Genomic DNA, 13827 nt, shown 5'->3' with positions numbered 1-13827 from the left:
TGCCTTGAGCATCAAGTGAATGCACCCGAACAAGGAGCACCTAACAACCAAAACAAAACTTATAGCAATTAGTTTGTTTACCATTGATCTTCTATCTAGCTTTATTTATCTCTTCGTCTGTGCAACACAATCAACTCTCAACATGACTATTATTTTCGAAGATCAACTCGATCGATTGGACAAACTGACAGGAGGAGAAATATCAGAGATCTCCAAAGCCCGCGCCGAAGTCCTTGAACCTGCCTTTGATTCATACCTCAAATCTGTCAACCTTCGCGAAAATGCACCTCCTCCATCTCTTTTGCAGCTTGTTGCGTCCTCCGACATTGCGGTCCAACTGTCGCGCTGTAAAAAGTCAGGGGCCGCGACCGGCTTGGCCATCACCAGAAAGTCGGATGCACTTGACGACAACTTCATGGGCTACTCTGAAGAGTATAAATGTGTGATATTCAAAGGCGAGGCGGGACTCCTCGACAATTTCTTAGACGTTGTCGAGTCAGCTGCCGCGAAGCTTGAAATCAACAACACAACAGCTGTCTTGAACGCCCCTGATCAGATTCGCATTCCTTTTGGGGGTCTGGAATATGGACTCAAATATGGAGAGTTTGTCGATCGGGTTGAAGTGCTCCAGTGCGCTATGTGGATTAGAACTTCACCAAGCGGTATATCATATCTCTCATCCCTAACCGGCCGTTCATCCCGTACTGACTATCACTGAAGAACAAGAAAAGGGAGGTAAAAGCTTTGTCGAAATCGCCATAGATTCACGAACTCCCCCACCCAGTACTCCCGAATACGTACCAGAGTCACCCGATACTCTCATGGCATTCAAGGCCAGTCTCGAAGACCAAGATGTGCCTACCCGGAGCTTAAGTGACAGCGACAGTCCTTTGTCTTCCTGTGGATCATCTATATCTACACCTCCTCTTCTCGACGATTCAGGTTCAGATTCTTCGCACGATTCGAGTGAACTATCTGACCCACCAGCGGTCATCTACACACCACCATGGCTTAGAAATGTCGACGAATAGCCCATGTTGCCAGAAGATGTCATCTTATGGCACTCTTCGTTGAAACGAAAGAGCCGATACTCGTACCCAAAATGCTTTGTTTTGTGAACGGCTCAATCGGCGGTAGTTATAGTTATGGCAGGCGATATTACTTGCGGTTGGCAGTAAAACGAAATGGGATTGTCCTTCCACAATAAGGGCGTATATACTAATTAGTCGAGCGGAATGAAATCCTTGTCTTTCTGTTACAACCAAATCTTAGTAGGTAATGACGATCTAGTAGTATAAGGTTTAAAAAGGCATACTCAAGAAACTTCTATGAGATTATGCAATCCAATAAAATGCAACATGTCACAATATCCAATTCAGTAGTGATTGAGTATAAGCAATTAAGCTCTATGTTCATTCATATGTAAGTGTAAGTATCTAGTTAGATTATGTGGTGGTAAAATCATAGTCTAAACGCCATCCAATGCCAAGTATTAAACCCATAGTTCTAAGGAGAGGAAGAATCATAAAATGTCCGCTGTCCAAAAACCCCGTCCGTAATGCATCTCATAAAAAGTCGTAGAGTTGCGCCGTTTACTTCTTGAGGCCACAAGCGGAAGCGTCGGCGTGGTAGACCTGAGCGTTGATGCGGCCGAGCTGAGTGGCCTGGCCACCGGTGAGGGCGTTCATGGCATCGAGGCCAATGTTGAAGCCAGAGGCGGCGTGGTCGATGGCAAGGACGTTGATCTTGCGGCCCTTGAACTCGAGGCGGTAGCAGCCACCACAGTTGGGGGAGTTCCAGCCAGCAATGATGTTGACACCACCAACGTAGGGAGTGGGGATGTTGCCCTGGGTCTTCCAGCCGTACTTGGTGATGAGACCGTTGGAGCCGTCAGAGCAGGCGACGGAGGTCATGGGGCGGGACTTGTCATCGTAGCCAGTGTCGTAAGAGACTGAAGATAGTGTGTTAGTCGGGTGAAGGATGTATCAGAGAGTTCTGGATGAGCTTACCAGTGGTGGCCGAGACGGCGGAGGTGAGAGCGAGAGCAGAGAGGATACCAGTGAACTTCATGTTGACGGTTGTGGGTTTGTGTATGTAAGTTGAAGAGATGAGTGGTGTTGGTGGTGGTGAGAGTTGTTTGAGAGATGAGAGTGGTTGATTGTTGATGTGAGTGATGATGAGAAGAAACGATATTTGGAGGAGATCCAAGAGTCTTCTTATACCTGACTTCTCTCATAGATCCTCCAAGCTTCGCATAGGAAAATGGACCATGCCATGCTATGCCATGCCACCATGCATCTGGCTAGCCACCTAGCTAAGCTACCCTGCCTTGTCCATCATCGCGACACGAGCCTCGGACGATCGTCCATCTCCACATCCAAATCGAGAAAATGGCCGGGAGGCTGGAGGCAGGACAAGCTTAGTTTCTGCTCCATACATCGTCATAGCTACCATTGCAAGCTTAGTAGATTCTCTCTAGACAAGTCTGTGTTTGCTGTCAGCTCAGCTTAGTGGCCGCATTCTGGCTAATACAGGACATGGCACAAAGAGGCTAGGGCTTGCCGATTGCTATTTTGGGGAGCGGATAGCAAAAGTCAACGGCATCCAGACTGTGGTCCAGAATAACTGGCTTGTTATTTCCCGTCCTACATTGCAGGGGACAAGGGTGAGCCTGTGGCTTTCTGCCGGTCATGGCCCCCATTTTGAGGCATTGTGGGGTAACGTTAGGTAGCTTTTGGGGGAGAACCATCTCGTATTTCTGCTCGGCTTCCAAGCTAGTGTCGTCCCGTGAACAATTCGAGGTAACGTGCCTTTTGCTGGCTCTCGCATTCGCTATGTTGCTAGTAAATCGAATTTCCAGCGCTATAGAAATCTATGAGTTTATTCAGGATATACGGAGTGGCCGTTGAGGGTAACTACACATTGACTTGAATATCCGTACACCTTTTTGAAATGTTGTGTCAATGCAATCGTTCGCAAAAAAGACATCGTCGTTCGATCGTGATAGAGATCAGACTGTTGATCTGATGATCTCACCGCTCAACAGAGACATTTCCTATTTCCGTATGGTCACGGTCTTTTGATCTCAAGGTAAGGGTCCTGGTCCTGCCTGTTAAGCTTAGCTGGGGCGAGACCTCTCGTATTCCATTCCTCCTTGCGTTGTCAATGGATATGCTGCAATGTATCGTGGTAAAATTGGAGCCCAAACAGGAAATCATTGGCATCAACGAGAGCAACATGGCAGTGGTCTGAGCTTTTCACGTTGTATTTGTCTATCCAGATCATGAACCATGAACAGCATGAATATACTACCTTGTAGATCAAAGGCCCGTCTTTGCTACTCTAACGGCAGCCTCGGATAATGCAAAAATAAAACCAGCAAGTTTGTTGAATGTCATGGCCTGTTTTTGCGATCAGCAAAACTCCGCGAATGGGAGTTTTTGCAACATGGAGAATGCCCCATGGAGAACAAACGATACGAGAATTCACCAACGTCATGGTCTTGAATTGTCGACGAAAAAGACCTCACTGAAGTCCAAAAAGGCAAGGATCCAAGTGCCGGAAAGCCCGGCAATGTTTGGTAGTATACGAGATGCAAGATGCCAAGAGACATGGTGCTGTCTTTGCCAAAATGATATTGAATCCTACGTGGGAACCCGTTATGCACTATGAGCATTGACATCATGGTGGTGAGATGGAATTGGAGAATGTTGAGAGGCATGGCCCATGCTTTTTTTTAGGTGCTATTTTTGGGAGATGGAGCTTCTGGAAGACTCTTGTTAGCCGTCGGCATAACCGGCTGGGGTAGCACGGCCTATTATTCTTTCTCGCCCGTTGGAAAAACTACCGATGCTACTTAACTAAATCTTTTGAAATAGAATAGCAGCCAAGTTGTACATCACTGTTATACTGAGTTGAATATCATGATAATTCCATAAACACAAGCGAGCTGATCTGCACTCGTAGCTCACAAATGGGCTGAGCTCTGCAATGTCAGTCAAGGATAGAGGAGTGGTTCGGTTCGTATTAACCTATAATGATATCTGATATGCATGAACAGTCCCAGATAAGATTACAACACCGTTCTTAAGCCTTTCGACTATCATTACAAGGCTAATTCCTTGTTTAACTTATGCTCTCACTCTACTGGTCCGGTTCGGTTCATAGAATCAAGCACTCATGGCAGCCACACTCTTCTGTTATCGGCCCATACAGATAAATTATCTACCCCGCTGCAATTGCTCTGATCTGGTCTGGACTTGCTAAAGACAATATTTTACCCCGCCAACTGCGCTGCTCATATTAACGTACCATAGCAAATTTTCCACAACATGCGATACAAAGCCGAACGGTTTTTTTTTTCTTGCGCCTGCGACGTGAGCTCCGTCATCGGCCTTCACTCATCAGTATCAGTCAGTCACAGTAATGATCAAATTCCACTATCGGCTGATCCACGCCGTTTCAATTATTCAATTCTTTCTTGATGTGACTTTTTGTAATTCTTGAGTTCCTTCGTGAGAGCAGAAAAGTAACAAAACAATCCTCAAGCTCAAACTAGCCCCAATTCGCATCGCGCCATTGGACCCTCTCTTTGCATGTTGGGTGCTTGTCTCAAAACTTTCCTCTCCCTCTAGAAACGTACAGCTACAGATCCAGTTCCGAACTTCGGCAAATAAAAACAAAAGCAGACAGACGCAGCCATGGAATCGTTCATCATCAAGACCCCCTGCTCCAGCGCAAACATTGGACCCGGCTTCGATGTCATCGGTCTGGCCCTCTCCGTCTACCTCGAGCTTCATGTCACCATCGACCGGTCAAAGACAAAGTCCGAGCACCCGCTCAACTGCAAAATCACTTACGAGGGAGAGGGAGCGGATGAGATTGACCTCGACCCCCAGGTCAACCTCATTACCCGCGTCGCCCTCTACGTCTTGCGATGCAATGACCAGAGGTCGTTCCCCGTCGAGACCCATGTACACGTCAAGAACCCCATTCCTCTAGGCCGTGGTCTGGGTAGCTCTGGTGCTGCTGTCGTTGCTGGTGTTGCTCTGGGCAAGGAAGTTGGAGGTCTTAAGCACCTTGATAATGACCGGCTATTCGACTACTGTCTCATGATTGGTAAAGACCGTTCCCACCAGAGAATGTCAATCGCAAACTAACTTCAATTCCAGAGAGACATCCTGACAATGTCGGTGCTGCCCTTTACGGCGGCTTCGTCGGAACCTACCTCAAGCCCTTGACCCCCGAAGACGTTGCTCGTACAGAAATTCCTCTCAGTGAGGTTCTTCCCGCACCAGCCGGAGGAGAGGACACCGGAAAGAAGCCCCCGAACCCTCCTCACGGAATCGGTCACCATATCAAGTTCCCTTGGGCCAAGGAGATCAAGGCTGTTGCCATCATCCCTGATTTCCAGGTTGCTACCCATGCTGCGCGAGGGGTGCTACCCGCAAACTATACTCGCCCCGATGTGGTACGTCCAACATCCAAACCAACCCGCCAATCCATGCTAATTTGTGAACTTAGGTCTTCAACTTGCAACGAATTGCCCTTTTGCCCGTCGCCCTTGGCCAGTCCCCTCCCGACCCCGAGCTCATCCACCTCGCCATGCAAGACAAGATCCACCAGCCTTACCGACAGACCCTGATCCCCGGCCTCACCGAGATCGTCGAGACAATGTCCCCCAAGACCGATGATGGTTTCCTTGGCGTGTGCCTTTCTGGCGCTGGTCCCACGATCTTGGCACTGGCGACGCACAACTTCGAGGCCATCGCCGGCAAGATTATTGCCAAGCTACGGGAAAATAACGAGAAGAAGGATCTGCCTTGCCAGTGGCTGGTACTCGAGCCTGCCGAGGGCACTCATGTTATTCGACCATAATATCCCGAGCTGTAAAAAAAAAACCATCATGGAGAAATGGGATAGAATTGTACATGGTCACGTTTACTTGTAGATCGCAAATTCTTGTCTAGGTAGAGAGATGACCCATGGGAGAAAACTGGGCATAGAGGTCATATCTATAAACAAAGCAATCGGGAACGAAGAAACGAAAATAGCGCAATAAAATACAAATACTACTTCACCATTTGAACATTCTGTGAGATTAGAAACTGTTAAAGTTTGGTAACTATCTCAAGTCTTTCCGATGTCGGAGTTCATCGCTTACATGGATGAGAGATTAAGACGAAGCGGTTATGGATGCGTACCAAGACAGCCTATATATAATAATCAGGACCGGAATTTCTAAACAAATACTCAAAATAGTTTTAATGATTATAGCATTTTCTAAAGTAGATATCGTCGTTGTGGTAGCGGATTGGCGAAGGAAAAGCATAAATCATCGAACGTCTGTAGGGTAGATTTACCAAGAAAGTTATCTGAGGTCATCCCAAGGCCTACCGGCTGTCCTTAAACATATTCATAGGCTATCCGACAGCCTCAGTTTACCGATAACTGGTCGAGTACAGACGGAATTGTGTTGGTAATGAGAGGAAAGATCCCGCTACTTTCGGGTTGAGCTGCCATTCCCAACTCTTATTGATGAGCCGAACCGTCGGCTTTCTCCAATTGCGACATGCAGTGTCGCTTTGCACTATCCCGAAGACCGAGGTTTGGGTTGGAGAGTGTTTATAATACATGATGTGTACGGCAAACCCCTCACGCTTCTGTTGTTTCTCTTTATTCCTCATATTATTTGTGTGATCAAGATACTATCAACACCAAACATGTCTTCTCCTCCGCCAAAGGGCATCTACGTGCCCGTCCCCACGTTCTTCGCTTCCAAAAAGGCTGCCAACTACAACGCCATCGCCTCGCCTGTCGATGTCGAGACACAGGTCGCTCACGCTGTTTACTTGGCCAAGAATGGTATCAAGGGTGTGGTTATTCTCGGTACCACAGGTGAAGCTGTGCATATTCATCCCAGGGATCGCCATGCTATCCTCAGTGGTGTCAAGGCCGGTTTGGAGAAGGAGGGCTTCAAGGACTACCCTATTGTTGCAGGTACAGCTATGAATAGTGTCGAGGAGACTGTCGAGCAACTCAAGGATGCTCAAAAGTCTGGTGCCCAATGGGGTCTGACTCTTGTACCTGGATACAATGCTGCTGCGGTTACACAGGAGGGTCTCGTCCAGTGGTTCACTGCTGTAGCTGACCAAAGTCCCATTCCTATCATGATGTAAGTCGTCATGTGATTAGCACTAAAACCACAAACTGACTGTCGTTTAGTTACCACTACCCCGGAGTATCCAACAATGTCAAGATCGCCGTATCTACCTATGTTACACTCGCCCAGCACCCCAACATTGTGGGATGCAAGCTGTCCCATGGCGACGTCTCAGTAGCCACACAAATCGCCTCCAACCCATCCATCGACCACGGCCACTTCCACGCCTACACAGGTCTCGGCCAGCAACTGCTTCCCGTTGTCTCGGTAGGCTTTGCAGGTGCCATTGATGGCTCAGCTGGCTTCTTCCCCAAGTCTCTGGTGCGGCTATACGAGTTGTCCACAAAGACACAGCCCACAGATGCCGAGATCCAAGAGCGAAGGGTTCTGCAGTTCAAGGTGAGCTCAATGGAGGAGTTGGTGGTCAAGTTTGGTACTGTGGGTATCAAGGAGGCTATTAGCAGGCTTAGAGGTTTTGGAGATAGTGATGGAACGAGATTGCCGCTGGTGGGAGGCATTCCAGGTGGTGATGCCGAATGGGCTAACTGGAAGGAAGTGATTGAGGCTGTGGATGAGATTGAGAAGTCTCTATAAGCATATTGGAAAGATGAATATAGAAGGAATCATCAAAATTTACCTGAAGCATCCCAGGAGATCCGCAAAGAGTGCCTTGTTCAATTCTGGGCTACAGATCCGATAATAGTGATACATCTTTAACAAGAACCGGGCGAATGGTTTAGTGGTATAATACTCCCTTAGCATAATTCGACCGAATAATCTGGGAGTGGTCCAGGGTTCGATTCCCTGTTCGTCCATTGCAGGTGGTTAGATTCCACCATATATCCGCTTTTTGCTTTATCACACAATCACCAACTGTGTGTATCACAAGTAGTTAGATACCCCCCCCCCCCCCCCATTTTTTTGTTCAACTTCAATCAGCTATCTTTTTTGCACACATGACCCGCTTACGTGTGACGATCGCTAGAGAGTGTGCGGTTGTAAGTCTTACAATAATCACTGTTTGTTGCCGTCGTCGTTATAGATTGCAATTTAGCCAGTGCAAGGGCCGTTTTGCGGGATTATGAGACGGATAGACCTATAAACTCTCATTTCATCTCTCCATGTTTGTCTCTACTTTATTCCTTCAAAAACAAATCGACGTTTGATAATTAATGCTTGTTTAATTGAGTACATTCAACTTCCCCCACGTTGTTATCGCTCGGCCGAGTCCCCACCAAAACTCCGTGCCTCGGTTCCTCTGATAACTCAGTCAATTTAGTGGCATTGACTGAGTGAATGCAAAATTATATTGAGTTTTTTTCCTTCGTACCCAAGGGCGAATTAACGGCATCTTCGGCGACTAAGAAGCTATTGTAAGAGTAGCTGACCGATATTTTGTCTCAACATCTTGCGCGTCTTTTTGTATCCGGGCGTTGCATAGACAAATACAGCCAAAGACCGCCTTTTCACCCCTTACCCCTGCCTATCGTCCTCCAACACTTTAGTCGCAAAACACCAACAATCAAACATCATGGCTGGCGCCGCGAAGAAAATGTTCGGCCTCTCGCAAGTAGTGCCAATTGTTATGCCTCTTATCGCAGGCTCGGCTGGATATGCTGCCTACCGAGTCAACTGGGGTCCTCTGATTAGGGAATTCCTTACGGGGCCTGGTCGGACATCACGGATCCTGCTACTGTTCTTTATCGTGTTTAACTGGAAGAGCATGCCCTTTGCTTGGACCGTGAGTCCCAATCTCTTCTCCAATACTTAGCGACTCTACTAACAATATGTAGTATCGCGTATTCTACACCATCTTCCTCCACGGCTACTGGCGCAAATCGCCAACTCTCGGCCCCGATGCTCTATTCAAGCCCATGATCTCCACCACGCACGCGCCCATTCTCGAGATAGACTACAACTTGCACAAGTCAAATTCGACATACTTTGCAGACCTCGATGTCTCGCGATCGCATCTCGTTACCTACCTCTGCCGCGCCTCTTACATGACCCTCGCCAACAACGCAAACACCAAGCTTGTTCTGGACCCAAAGACCGATAAGCCAATCAAGGGCAATGTGAGCATCATCCTGGGCTCCGTCGCTTGTAGTTTCAAGCGTGAGATCCCCGCCTTTAAGAACTTTGAGATGTGGAGTCGCATTCTGTGCTGGGACCGCAAGTGGCTGTACATCGTTACACATTACATTCCCAAGGGAGCTGCCAAACCCACATCATGGCTCGACCCTACGTTCAAAGACGCTTCTGCCCGAGGTCCTGAAGATGCTTCTAGTGGGTGGCATAGGAGGATCTATGCGACTGCCATCAGCAAGTATGTCTTCAAGCTGGGACGGTTCACTGTAAACCCGGCTATTTTGCTGGGTGGTGCTTCTGGACTTTTACCCGAGCGTCCTGGCGGCTGGACTACTGGACCAGAGCAGCTTGGTGATATGTCTGTTGACCTTTCGGATATCGACCTGGATGAACCAGGAGAATGGGACTGGCGACGTGTCGAGGCGCAGCGACGTAGGGGTGTGGAGTATGCAAAGCACTTCCAGGAGCTTGACACACTACATGATCTGTTTGATGGAGGTAATGAAGGTGCTCTGGGCAAGTTTGCCCCTTAGACGCCGTCGGATTAGGGCCGAAACAGGAGATGAAAGCTGGAAAAAAGATTTATAGATGATCTGGATTAATGATTTGTCCATAGTTAGAGTTACATATGAACGTTTTGTGAGTTTATGTCACAAAAGCTGACAAAGGTCAACCGCCTTAAGAAGAAAGAAGATAACATGATAATGAGACTTGCGAACGATTGTTATAGCGATCCAGCTTAGACGTGGCAGAAAAGTAGTGAACCCGCAGCCTTATCTGAGCCACTCTGTTATTTGAGATTAGTTATTTGACAGTATATCTCTGCTAAGCTTGCTTTGCCACTGAAATAGAAGTTGTATGCGTGAAACTAGTATTTGCAAGGTGAGTACCGCGCAAGGTTCCCGTTCAGAGTCACGAGGAAGGAGAATGAATATATCTCTAGTTTCTAGCATAGCTTAATATACTTCGAGTATTCAACCACAAGGCTAACCTATCAGCGTGGACTAGAAACTGGATAGTAGGATAACTAACTTTCCTGACAGAAACATACACGTTGTTGCCTAGATATATACACAGCAACAACTGAACTCAAGGATAAACACGTAGGTGATGGATGAAATATCGGTCATATGACCATTAGGATTTCTAGAACTGCTCCACTGTCACTGACACAACGCGTATATACTCCTTTGACTTGGTTTCTTGACAAATTGATTGGCGGCGAGTAGGATACAGGACCGACTGACTTGTCTAACTTGGAACTTGGTGTCTTGTTGAATGTGAGTGACCAGCTTATTATGGCTGACCGTTAAAGAAGGACCCCAAGTCCAAGTCTCTGACATCGGCGGTTGAACATGTCTGCAGATAACCCCGCGTCCAGAGGTATGACACTCAGCAATTCAGCTCGAACGCGACTAATAATAGAAGCCGCCGTAGAGAAAACTCTCAAAGACTTTGACAAGTGCCAAAAGATGGCGAAAACGATCAAGGTATACCTTCCTGCTAATATGCACTATCTGTCCGAGTGTTCCCTAACCCTTTACGTAGGATGCGATGTCAAGCATTGCCGAAAACGTGACGGGTCTTATCGATTCTATCGGCGATGGAGTAGGCGAAATCCGCAAGCTCCGTGACGAGATGGAATCTCTGGATAACGAGGACAAAGCCTTGCAGAAGCTTCAAAAGCAGGTGGAGATGCTTGAGTGTGTGACTGCCATGAGAGGGGAGATGGAAAAGGCGTACCGGAAACTACGCGACGTCGAGTTCCGTGTGAGGTTGATGGGGGATATACTCAAGGCACGAGCATCTTCCCAAAGGAGACTCTGACCCGTTGATCCAGCCTCGAGTAGCCAACTTTGTTGATATCCTGAGGACTATTCATAACACAAGCGTGAGATGCTTGCTCCCAGATCGACAAGAAAGGCCGCTAGATACCGGTAACAGAAGACCATGCCTAGTAGATGATTTGCGGAGTAAAATAACAAAAAGCCTCGGGCCAAGCCAAGATCCTTGCTGATCAAAATGCGGAGAGAACATGGTTGGTCGTTGAAAGAAAGTGTCACCAACTTTGCATGGCCAACATGGCCCAATATTCCGTCCAAACCACTTTATTTCCGCCATGTATCGGAATTACTTCCGTTATACCTACCAAAATGGGCGGAACATGGGTCGAGTTGGAGGTGTGACCCCACAAGAGACTACCCATGGGCATGTAGTTGATGGCTTGTGATTGATGCTTCCTTTAAGCCCGGTCAAAGGAATACCCTGGTATGCATAACACAGCCCATATACCTAACAATGATGCCCTGGCTATTCCCAAGGTCGACATGTTCCAAACTTTCCCAACTCTCCTCCTCTAATAACCCAACATGGAGGCTTCAGGCGCAGACAAAGGCTTCTTCCAGAAACCGCCCATTCTGAACAGCCAGTTCTACGATGATGTGGCGTTCCAAAGATGCTTCAAGCGTAGGTTCACGCTAATAACGATCTTGTCAACTATCATGTGCTGACTTGGTCAGTGTTCCTTCCGAAACACATCATCCGCCAAGTTGAAGCTGAAGTGGCCGCTCTTGGAGATGATGTCCTCTCCGACGAGGTCTTCTCTTGGATCACAGATGCAGAACGAAACAAACCATATCTAAAAGGCTCAGGTCGCGATATATTCGGTCAGTGGAAGGGCGACCTAGTCACTGGCGAAGGATGGCGTGGTCTTCAGAACTTTGGTCTGTCTCGAGGGTAAGATGTCAGGTCTTCACACCGAGTCATTGTCATTAACTCGTCTCAGCTTCGTCGCAGCTGGATATGATACTGAATACGGTCCATTCGTACGAGCGTACCAATTCTTGCGTATACAGCTTTGGACACCGTCATGTGCCAATGTTGGCTGTCCTTCTGCTATGCAAGACGGCGCTGCTCGACTTTTGCAGACACACCTAAAAAGCCCCGAGCTCTCAAAGAATTTAACGGATACACAGAGAAGAGTGTTTGAGAATGCATTCCAACATCTAACTTCGAGAGATTCTTCCTATGCCTGGACCAGTGGGCAGTGGATGACAGAAAGAACAGGGGGCAGTGATGTATCACTAACCGAAACCACAGCAATACCTGCCTCTGATATTGGACTCGCCTCAAAGATGGAAGATATTCCCCTAGGTCCCTGGAGTATTAGTGGCTTCAAGTGGTTCTCCTCAGCGACCGATTCAAGAATGACTGTCCTTCTCGCCCGTACATCCAAAGGTGGACTCTCAACTTTCATCGCGCCAATGTACAAGCATGATCCCCATGCCACGACAGTCACAGGACTATCAAAAGAAAACGGAGAGAAACTAAATGGTGTGCGCATTCAACGACTCAAGAATAAGTCAGGCACGCAATCCCTTCCTACCGCCGAACTCGTTCTTGAGGACATGCGGGGTTGGCTTGTAGGTCAGGAAGGTCGTGGAATTCAAGAGATTGCAAACGTCTTGACACTGACTCGAATTCATTCGTCAATTGCGGCTGTCGGGTACCTAGGAAGAGGACTAGCCATCGCGAGGGCTTATGCTCAGGTGCGAGAAGTGGGCGCAGGAAGGGGTACTCGGATGAAGCTTACAGAAAGCTCGTTGCACATAAGAACTCTGTCAAAGATATCTTGCGAGTACAGGGGACTCATGCTTCTCTCCGTTTTCACATCTTATGTTCTTGGCGTCTCTGAACATGGTGTTTCCTCGACCTCAAGTCTTTCGCCAGCACTTGAGACGCTTACCCCCTCGAAAAAGCATGCTACACCACTGGTGCGAGTTCTCACACAGCTCACCAAAGCCTATGTCTGTAAAGCATCCGTTCAACTACTCTTCTCGTGCATGGAATCGCTTGGCGGTGTCGGATACCTCGCCAACGAAGAACAAGAATATCTCAATATCGCCCGCCTGCACCGCGACTGCGCCGTGCTGCCCATTTGGGAGGGCACGACTGATGTTCTAAGCACCGATTTTCTACGTGCATTAAAGCATCACAAGGGTGGCCAAGAGGCTCTCGACGCTCTAGAGGGTTTTGTGAGGAGAGGCATCACTTTCCAAGGAAAGATTGCCCTAACTCAAGGCTGGGACCCATTGGACGCTTGGAAGACATTGAGGCAGCGTCTTGAAAGTGAGTCCCTGGCAGATTTGATGGGCGACGCCAGGGAAATCCTCTGGGGCGTTGCAGACATACTGGTATCCATCCTGCTTTTTGTCGATGCGGGCAGTGATGGTGACCAGGTTGCACTGGATATCTTTTTACGCTTCCTAGAGGCAAAGAACGTTATTACGAAGCGAGAAAGGGTGTCGGCTAAGGAGCAGCTTATGAGGGATATTGGGGTTGTGTATGGGAGTGCTGAGAGTGACATGTCACCTAAGCTTTGACAACCTCACCATGGCTGATCCCAGTAAGACCCATGGACGCACATACATGCATGCATGCACACAAGCAGTTCACAGCGATCGCAGACACGGGCATTATAACTGTCCGAGCTTCTGTACTTGAATTTATCTATTAAGAATACACTGCTAAAGTAGGACTTGGTAGTCGAGAATTGAAATACCGAAAGGCAGAAAGGC

At 47.9% G+C, this 13827-nt stretch overlaps 7 protein-coding genes across 7 annotated transcripts; 6 read left to right on the top strand and 1 right to left on the bottom strand.

Moving 5' to 3' along the window:
- Positions 1-142: 142 nt before the first annotated feature.
- On the top strand, positions 143-1031 carry FSST1_006046 (uncharacterized protein; the record flags this gene model as incomplete). Its single annotated transcript, XM_083232380.1, has 2 exons — positions 143-662; positions 763-1031. 2 exons carry the CDS (start codon positions 143-145, stop codon positions 1029-1031), a joined length of 789 nt encoding a protein of 262 aa, XP_083089476.1.
- Positions 1032-1592: 561 nt separating this feature from the next.
- Positions 1593-2070, bottom strand: FSST1_006045 (Cerato-platanin; the record flags this gene model as incomplete). The annotated part of the gene is made up of 2 exons (XM_083232379.1): positions 1593-1951; positions 2010-2070. The coding sequence occupies 2 exons, from the start codon at positions 2068-2070 to the stop codon at positions 1593-1595; spliced, it is 420 nt and encodes a 139-aa protein (XP_083089475.1).
- A 2630-nt stretch (positions 2071-4700) lies between these two features.
- On the top strand, positions 4701-5877 carry FSST1_006044 (homoserine kinase; the record flags this gene model as incomplete). The annotated part of the gene is made up of 3 exons (XM_083232378.1): positions 4701-5118; positions 5172-5470; positions 5524-5877. 3 exons carry the CDS (start codon positions 4701-4703, stop codon positions 5875-5877), a joined length of 1071 nt encoding a protein of 356 aa, XP_083089474.1.
- An 845-nt stretch (positions 5878-6722) lies between these two features.
- Positions 6723-7756, top strand: FSST1_006043 (dihydrodipicolinate synthase family protein; the record flags this gene model as incomplete). Its single annotated transcript, XM_083232376.1, has 2 exons — positions 6723-7174; positions 7225-7756. The coding sequence occupies 2 exons, from the start codon at positions 6723-6725 to the stop codon at positions 7754-7756; spliced, it is 984 nt and encodes a 327-aa protein (XP_083089473.1).
- Positions 7757-8693: 937 nt separating this feature from the next.
- On the top strand, positions 8694-9783 carry FSST1_006042 (uncharacterized protein; the record flags this gene model as incomplete). Its single annotated transcript, XM_083232375.1, has 2 exons — positions 8694-8903; positions 8956-9783. 2 exons carry the CDS (start codon positions 8694-8696, stop codon positions 9781-9783), a joined length of 1038 nt encoding a protein of 345 aa, XP_083089472.1.
- Positions 9784-10605: 822 nt separating this feature from the next.
- FSST1_006041 (uncharacterized protein) lies at positions 10606-11077 on the top strand (the record flags this gene model as incomplete). Its single annotated transcript, XM_083232374.1, has 3 exons — positions 10606-10633; positions 10676-10740; positions 10799-11077. 3 exons carry the CDS (start codon positions 10606-10608, stop codon positions 11075-11077), a joined length of 372 nt encoding a protein of 123 aa, XP_083089471.1.
- Positions 11078-11619: 542 nt separating this feature from the next.
- On the top strand, positions 11620-13632 carry FSST1_006040 (uncharacterized protein; the record flags this gene model as incomplete). Its single annotated transcript, XM_083232373.1, has 3 exons — positions 11620-11716; positions 11770-11986; positions 12036-13632. 3 exons carry the CDS (start codon positions 11620-11622, stop codon positions 13630-13632), a joined length of 1911 nt encoding a protein of 636 aa, XP_083089470.1.
- Positions 13633-13827: the final 195 nt, after the last annotated feature.

The sequence above is a fragment of the Fusarium sambucinum genome, chromosome I (genome assembly GCF_050947815.1).
Source record: "Fusarium sambucinum isolate potato_lamoka chromosome I, whole genome shotgun sequence".
NCBI lineage: Eukaryota > Fungi > Ascomycota > Sordariomycetes > Hypocreales > Nectriaceae > Fusarium > Fusarium sambucinum.
Note: the sequence above shows the minus strand (reverse complement) of the source record. Positions and strands in the feature narration are given on the sequence as shown.